Genomic DNA, 8,160 nt, shown 5'->3' with positions numbered 1-8,160 from the left:
TCCTGCCTCTAAAACCGATTGAAGGGTCAGCTGTGGGTCAGATCTGACTGGACTGCACTTAACAGCGACAACTATACCAGAGATGGTGAAGGTGGCACAGGGTAGGACATTGTTCATAGACAGGTTTGTTCGGAGTTGTCATTGACTCGAAGGTACATAATAGCAACAGTTAATAAGAAATGCAGAAAGTATCTCTGCTTTAATATCCATTGACGTTATGGAGCACATTCTTAGGCTAGGTTTTTTAAAAAAAATAGAGTTCCTGGGTCAAAGGATGTGGACTTTTTTAAGACTCCTGACACTGCTGGGTCACGTTTTAGGAAGATCAAGATTCTAGAGCTGGCCATTGATTTATTAATTTTTTTTTAACTGAGAGAAATGCAAAACTCAAGCTCATTGCCTTCAAGTCTGAACCAACTCCTAGCTGGCTGGCCCTCCAGCGTATTTTCTGAGATTGCAGTTGCCTGGGAGAACATTGCCTGTCTTTCTTTCTTGGAGCAGCGGGTAGATTGAAATCACTAGAGAGGCACCACCTTCGGGCCCGTAGCTCAGCTCCCTAACCTTTAAACTTTCTACCAGAGCCCCCTAAAGCTGAGAGAGACATGATTTATTCAGCATTTGTGTGTGAGGAGCGTCAGAGGAGAGGAGATTGGACTGACACTGTACGAATGGTGAAGCCCCATCCTTAAAGAGGGAGGTTGAGGGCAAGAAATCAGCACCCACTGCATTTGCTGCATTTCCTGAAAGAGGAAGAAAATATGTTAGACTGGGCATGGAGGTGAGCAAGTTTGTGTACATGGGTGTGTGGATATGTGGGTACAAATGTGTGTACATGGGTGTGTGAATGTGGGAGGGGATAAGGAAACCCAGAAGAATGGCTTTTAGCCTCTGTTCACAGGCAAGGGGTGAGGATGGAGGTGGGAAATCCGAGGGCCATGGTGGTGACTTGGAGGACTCCATGTGATGCGTAGAGGGGAACTCTCCTGGAATCTCATGCATGAGAAGGGATGTGGAGAGTGTTTCCTGTTAACATTGGAGGTTCTGCTGAGTCCGGACACCGTGCATTTATAGTAGTACCAATCTTGCAAGGGTTTTGTGCATTTGCTGTGTGACACAAACCGTGCAATAGCTGAGCTAACTCTATCTGGAAATTTGCAAATTGGGTGCAGAGATTGGAAAGGAAGCCAAAGAGTTGAGGATCTTGGCAATGCATTGTTGTTTAAGTGTGTCAGATGATCCAAGTTATACAGTTGGGCCTAACAGACTGGTGGAGTTGGAGGAAAGGAACAGAGTCTGTACATTTTTCATATTTGCATTCAGATCTGGAGATACAGGTTAGTCCTGAAAAGGTGGTTTTCATGGAGAGACAGTGTCAGGAATGGTTCCTGGTCACCTCTCTTTCTCTCTCTCTCTTTTTTTAAATGTTTGAAGCAGATATGTGTTCATTTCATGGAGTTATGTTAGAAGCAGGAGGATTAGCAAATAAGAACGAAAGAAAGCTTGTGCTGGTTCAGTGTAGCAAAGACTGTTGGTAGCAGGTCATGTCATGATTTCCCTCAAAGAGTTAATGAGGCGTATTCAGTAGCCATCCTGGGTGTGCTTCAGAGAGCCTGGTGCCAAAAACACCCAGAGCAGTTTAAGTGCTGAGTCAGAGAGAGCATTCTGGGGCAGCCCCAGGTGGTTCCCGGATGGCTCCAGTGGACACTCCGGAGACAAGGAATGCTTAGAACAACCTCACGTGCTTGGAGTTGAGTGAGCCTTCTGAGTGGTGGTCAGAGGGCTTCCCGAGCCAGTTGCCCACCGAGGTCCCGTGGAGCAAACCGGTTCTGCTCTGCACACTTCATTGGGCTTTGTGGTTATTTCTGGAGCTGACTTTCCTGGGTTGAGTGTGTCCAGTCTCTCCATTGTCCATTTCTTCCCAGCAGCTTCAGGGAAAGGATTGTCCAGATGTTCTTTTCTTTTTTTTTTTTTTTCCTTTAAATTTTACTAATTTTAATGAACGTTTACAGAGACTTTGGATGTTCTTTTCTGAAGTAAGATGAAGTTTGTAGATGACATTAGCTGAACTCAAGTTGATGCTCAGTAAATATAGACAAAAAGTTCCTCCGATTGCACCCCCTTTCTCATGCTAATGCTAATCAAAAATGGTATTTGACTAACCTCTTGACATACCTTATTCAAATGTGCCTTGAAAGACAAAATCGCTGTTAGGGTTAATGGGTTGCTGGAGGTGATGAACTCTTGCGAGTCAGTACAGCTCATGCTGCTGGTTCTCTAAAGTGACACCATTAGATCTGGAGAGATAGCGACTCCACAGCACACGTTGGGCCGGGTTCCTGCCCTGGAGAGGACCCGTCTTTCAACGCTGTTGTGTGTGATGAAATGATTCCGTCTGTGCTCCTTCTGAATTTAGACACTTTTATTCTTTATATGGGCTTTGTGCCTGCGTGCCTTGTGCTCCTGATAATCCTTTCTTGGACTTGGTTATTAGGATGAGAAAGTGCTTTGTGTTTATTGTTGTACATTATTGATCCCTGCTAAGAAGGTAGGTACTTGATTCTGAAATGAACCGGCACTATATAAGTGTGGATATTAACCTCCCATTAAACTCAACGGTAGACCCAGCTTTTTAAGGGAGCTGGAGGTAGCATTGAAGAGGAATTTTTAGGCTTTGACGAAATCTCCGGAGACACTCAACAATAATAATTACACATTTACAAAATAGAACCAATAAGGCAAAGACAGTAAACGGGCGATTTATTTTGGAAAGGAAAGGCTTAGACTCAAATGCTGTCTTCAAATGTGTGAAGCACTCAGGTGGCACAAGTAGTTCAAAGGCTTGGCTACAAACTGAAAGACTGGCGGTTCGAGTTCGCCCACAGTTGCCTGGGAATATCTGCTTCTGAAAAGTCCCAGTGTCTTAAAGCTTTGTGTTGTGCAGTTCCCCTTTGGTACATAGGGGGTCATCAAGAGTCGGAATTGAATTGACAGTGAGTTTCTTTGATTATTTTGGGTTTTAACTAAGTAAAAAATGAAGATACACATGTTCCCCCTTTTCTGTGTATACTCTGTGAATAAAATAAGGGAAAATTAGTTTGGGTTGCAACAGTGGAGATTGTAGATTAGATGAGAAAAACACGTTTTCTGGCTGGAAATTAGAAGTGAACCACTACCACCACCATCAAGTGCGTGTGCATATTTTATTTCTCTAGTAAGACTAACTAGTTGCTCGATATTGGCTTGGATAGTCTTTGTCTGTTGGTGTTCACAAGCTAAGCCTTGTCCTGGAGCCCCTGAGGTTCTGTGATTTGATAATCATAGGGTTTTGCAGTTTTAGAATGTCAGCCACTCTTGGGATTATCTCTTCGTGGAAGCAGAAATAACCTTTCTCAGTGTGATACTAAGACAATAGTTACTGTGTTCCCTGGTGAATTATTTATACCTGTGCTGACAGTGAAACGAGTATTAAGGAAAATGCTGTTTTCTAAGCAGGTATTTAAAATGCCTGACAGAGGGTGATTTTTCGTAAAAGCTGCTAGATGAGCAAGGCTTTTAAACTTGATTTCGCTTCACTTGTGCTCTCCATCCTTAGATCCTTGTTATAAGTAACATTTCCTTCCAAAGCTTAAAAAGCTAAGACCTCAAACCCCATAAGCAGAGGAAGCTCTCAGACTGGAGCCTGGTTCCATTTGCCTGTGATAGCGCCACCTAGTGAGGGTTGTGCTCTGTATTGACTTGTCTACAGTCCCAGCAAGGCAGGCAGCTGAGAGGAAGCACAGTGTCCAGCCATCCAGGAGGGCCACTCGGATGGTCGGGCTCAGTGACCCCTTAGTGCCCTCTTTGGCTCCAGTCCCTCCCACCAGCCTTTTTCTATCTCTAGGATCAGTGGTCCCTTCCTCTCTGGCTGGGGCCAGCAGCAGTAGGCAGAGGGGGTGGCAGGGCCAGGTCTCCTGCAGAAGTGGTGCTCAGAATGGGGTCCTGCCAGGTACACACCGCTGATGGCAGCAGGGGCTGTGCGAGGGGCTGCAGAGTCCATAGAGTTCCCCCAAGGTAGAGACCAGGGGCATGGCCCCTACTTCAGACAGGGTGACTAGCCAGGCAGCCAAATGCCATGGCTTTTCAAACCTAGGCCCTTGGGTGGCTTTAGTAAGTAGGCTGTTAGCATGTTAAGCCAAAGGTTACATGCCTCCAGTGGTTCAAATCCAGCAACTGCTCAGTAAGAGAGATGGCAGTCTCCTGTTGTTAAGATGTACAGCCTTGCAGACTGGATGCAGGGTCGCTTAGAGTTGAAACTGTCTCCATGGTAGTAAGCTTGAGTTTTGGGTTATAAAACAAACCTCCTTAAGAAAATGAGTTTAAAATTCTGTACATTGTAGAAGAGGCTTTTCAGTTGTTATTTATTTTTACCTTCTTTTTAAAATAACTAGGTTTTGGTGCAACCACTATGGAAGGCACTATGGTGTTTTCTTTTTTTTTCTTTTCTTATAATGAAGTATCTGTTCTGTTGTGCATAGGGTTTTCAGAGGCCTGCTATTTCAGAAGTGGGTGGCCAATCCTTCTTCCTAGTCTGTCTTAATCTGAATGTTGATTTGGTGACTGGGGTAATCGGGATGGGTGTGTCAGAGGCAGTGTGGTTGGCGCAGGATAGAGCAGGGTTTAGGGTTGTTGTGCATAGGGTCGCTATGAGTCGAAAACGACTCGACGGCACATAACAACAACAACAACAACAACATAATGAAGTATACTTTTTTATTATATATTCACGAAATATGACACCTGAAAAAAATATATATAAATATCCCACCTTGAGGAGCACTGGTGACCTAGTGTCAAGAAGCTGCACTGCAATCCCCATGGCACATGGTTCAAATCCAGCAGCTGCTTCCTGGGAGAAGGATGGGCAGTCTCCTCCCATGCAATTAACTGCTTCTGAAAACCCACAGGGGGTCTGCTATTGTTCAGATCTATCTTGATGGTACATAACAACAATCCCACCTTAACCACCTACTTCTCACTATTGTCAAGTTATGGAACTCTGGAGGCCTAGTCCCTTGGAATTTTTACCACTATCCCAAAGGTGGAGATTTTTCTGGTCATTTGAATCCACCAGTCATTCCCCTGGAGAAAGATGGACAATCCACTCTTCTGCAAATCATAGCCTCCTGAAAATTTACTGGAGGGTCAGCTAAGAGTTGGTTCAACTTGACAGCAGTGAGTGGTCTTATTATTTTCTTAAATTTTGAAAATATTTTTTTTATATATTATTCAAAATACTGTACAATTTGCCCTTTAAAAATACATAATTAGTGATTTTGAAGTTTATTTATAGAGAAATGCAGTCATTAAAGATGGAAATACAAATACCATTTGACCTAGCAGTTCCACTACTGGGAGTATACTCTAAAGAAACCAGAACTGCCACCCAAGCAGATATATGCACACCCATGTTTATTGCGGCTTTGTTCCAATAACAAAGAGTTGGAAACAACCCAAGTGCCCATCAACAAACACAATGGAATATTATGCTGCATTGAAAAACAAGGAACTCATCAAATATTATACAAAATAGGTGACCCTGGAGGACATTATGCTGAATGAAATATCTCAGTTACAAAAAGACAAATACAGCATAATGCCACAGTTATAGAACAGGACTAATATGGGGGTTGAGGGAAAACTAAGAAAAGAGGGGATAAATAATCTACATGGCATTGAAATAAATGAGGGAGAGAACATATAAAAGGAGTATATGAGTAGGTGGTATTGGCATGACGAGAGTCCAGAATAAGAGCTGCATAGTAAAGTGGTCGGGGGTGGGAGTGGGGGATGGACGGACTGTATAACAATGAAAGAACTTTTTTCCCCAAAGCAAAAAAGTGACCTGGGGCAAAGGGGGACATGGAGGAAAATGTGCAACAATGAATGAATGGAGACCCAAGTTCTTTATAAGTTTTCATTAAAATATAAAACAAAATGAAATGAAAAAAATTGTCCCATCTGTGGCTATTACAGTATGACTAGCGTAAATATTTTCAAATCATCAGTGTAAATAAGCTGTATGTTATCAAATTAGAGTTTAGTAAAAGTCAACTAAAGCTGTCTGTGGAAATCATTTGTGTATGTGGGACTTAGAATGAAGAGTATTATATATTTTATTATTGTCCATATTTACCATATTTATAAACTATGAGCTATATATCCTTAAAAAAATAGCTGGTTTTTCTTTTAATTGTATATTTTCCTTTTGCTATAATTTTAAAAGCCATCCCCAAACAACATAATGTTTTCATTTTAAATTTGTTCTTCTAATACTGTGGATCAAGAAAGAGAATCTCTCATAAAAAGGAAAATCTGGCATTTTCTGAAAATCAAATTCATCCAACCTCCCAACAAACCACAGTAAATTTCTAAATATCCGTTATTCCTTTAACGCATGTCACATCTTATGGAAATAGGAACATTGGCATCAAATATACACTTTGGGACAAACATTAAAATTTAGCTGTTTCCTAGTGTTGAAGACATAGACCATTTAAATGGTTTACAGGTCTTTTAAGATGCTAACCACAGATGTGCCTTGAGAAGAGGATGCTAACGCTGGAGACGCAGGAGGGTGCCTTACTCATGTATCTTATCACTCTTTGCCCGTGCTGAGCCCTTTAATTACGTCTCCACAGTCTGTCTGTATTATTAGGTTCTGTGATTGTGACATAGAACAAGTATGTATTTTCTATGTAAGTAAACTCACCCACAGTTTTCAGTAGTTTTTCTTTTTTGGCTTCTGAAAGATAACTTTTTTGTTTTGTTTTAAAAATTATATATTTGTGTCCCTCTAACAGGTCTTTGGGGAGCTCGGGTGGCCTAGCGGTAAGAAGCTTAGCTGCAATCCCAAAGGCACGCAGCTTGAATCCCCCAGCTGCCTCTGTGTGAGGAGACTGGGCAGTTCCTCCTGTGCGATTTACTGCCTCGCAAAACCGCCTGGAGGGTCAGCTGTGGGTTAGGTCTGACTCCACGGCTTACAGCAGCAGCAACAACAACACTGGGTGTGCAAAAGAAGCACTGTGGCACTAGTATGTGAAGTTGAAAATCAAATTCAACTTTTCAACTGAAAATTCGAATTTTCAACTGAAAGGTTGACAGTTCAAATCCATGAGCTGCTTCCAGGGCAAAAGATGAGACAGTCTCATCCTGTTAAAGATTTTACAGGCTTCGGAACGTGATGGTGGGTTACACGAGAGTCACCGTGACTGACTGAGCAGTACAAGTTTGGATTTTCTTTTCTTTCCTTCTTGGAATGGGTCTATGACTCTTAAAGGAATGAAAAAAAATCTATCAAACAAACAAACAAAACACCCCTTGGAGAAGGACTTCATGCTTGGGAGGATGGAGGGACAGCACAGGAGAGGAAAACCCAGGAGATGGATTGATACAGTAACTGGGGTAGTGGAAGTCGGGGTCTCAGAGACAGTGAGATTGGCTCAGGATAGGACATGGTTCAGAAAGGTATTGTGCACAGGATTGCTGTGAGTCACAAGCGACTTGACGGCACGTACCAACAACAACAACGTCTGACTTATCATCCCGTAATACAAGGATGCTACGTTTGTGATGTGCACATTTCTTTTCTCTGAATGACTAGTTTCACAACTGTCTCAGGAGCAGGTTTCCATGCAGTCAGTTTATCCTGAGGATTTCCTGTCTGTGTAAACCATGTTCAGTGTCTGCTGAGAAGACTGGCTGACCAGGCTCTGCCCTCTGTTGCTTTTGCCCTAGATACATTTCATCCTGCTCTTCAGTCGACAAGGGAAGTTACGGCTGCAGAAGTGGTACACCACCCTCCAGGACAAGGAACGGAAGAAGATCTCCCGGGAAATCGTCCAGATTATTCTCTCTCGTAATCAGAAGACGAGCAGCTTCATTGACTGGAAGGACCTCAAACTTGTTTATAAAAGGTGTGAGTAGCTTTCTGAGAACCAGCTTTCTCATTTTTGCGGTGGGGTGCTCTAATCTTGAATATTTTAGATTTCAACACCAGTTCTTTCATTTACTGACAATTTGGCTAGGCTGGGCTTTAAATATGTTTATCAATAATCTATGTACCAATTAGAAAAACACTTTCACTCATTGAAAGTCCTTCCCTGTGCTAGGAGAGACTGTAGG

The 8,160-nt window shown here is 42.6% G+C and overlaps 1 protein-coding gene across 1 annotated transcript in view; it reads left to right on the top strand.

Annotated features, from left to right (window-relative positions):
• Positions 1-772: 772 nt before the first annotated feature.
• AP1S3 (adaptor-related protein complex 1, sigma 3 subunit) overlaps positions 773-8,160 on the top strand; it is a 28,347-nt gene continuing 20,959 nt past the window's right edge. Inside the window, exons 1-2 of the mRNA XM_006890315.1 lie at positions 773-778; positions 7,774-7,952. Coding sequence (XP_006890377.1) covers positions 773-778; positions 7,774-7,952 — 185 coding nt within the window. The remainder of the gene's footprint in view (positions 779-7,773; positions 7,953-8,160) is intronic.

This window comes from Elephantulus edwardii, unplaced genomic scaffold, assembly GCF_000299155.1.
Source record: "Elephantulus edwardii isolate Elephantulus edwardi_28Jun2011 unplaced genomic scaffold, EleEdw1.0 scaffold00087, whole genome shotgun sequence".
Lineage (NCBI taxonomy): Eukaryota > Metazoa > Chordata > Mammalia > Macroscelidea > Macroscelididae > Elephantulus > Elephantulus edwardii.
The sequence above is the reverse complement of the archived record's forward strand: the minus strand, read 5'-3'. Positions and strand labels throughout refer to the sequence as shown.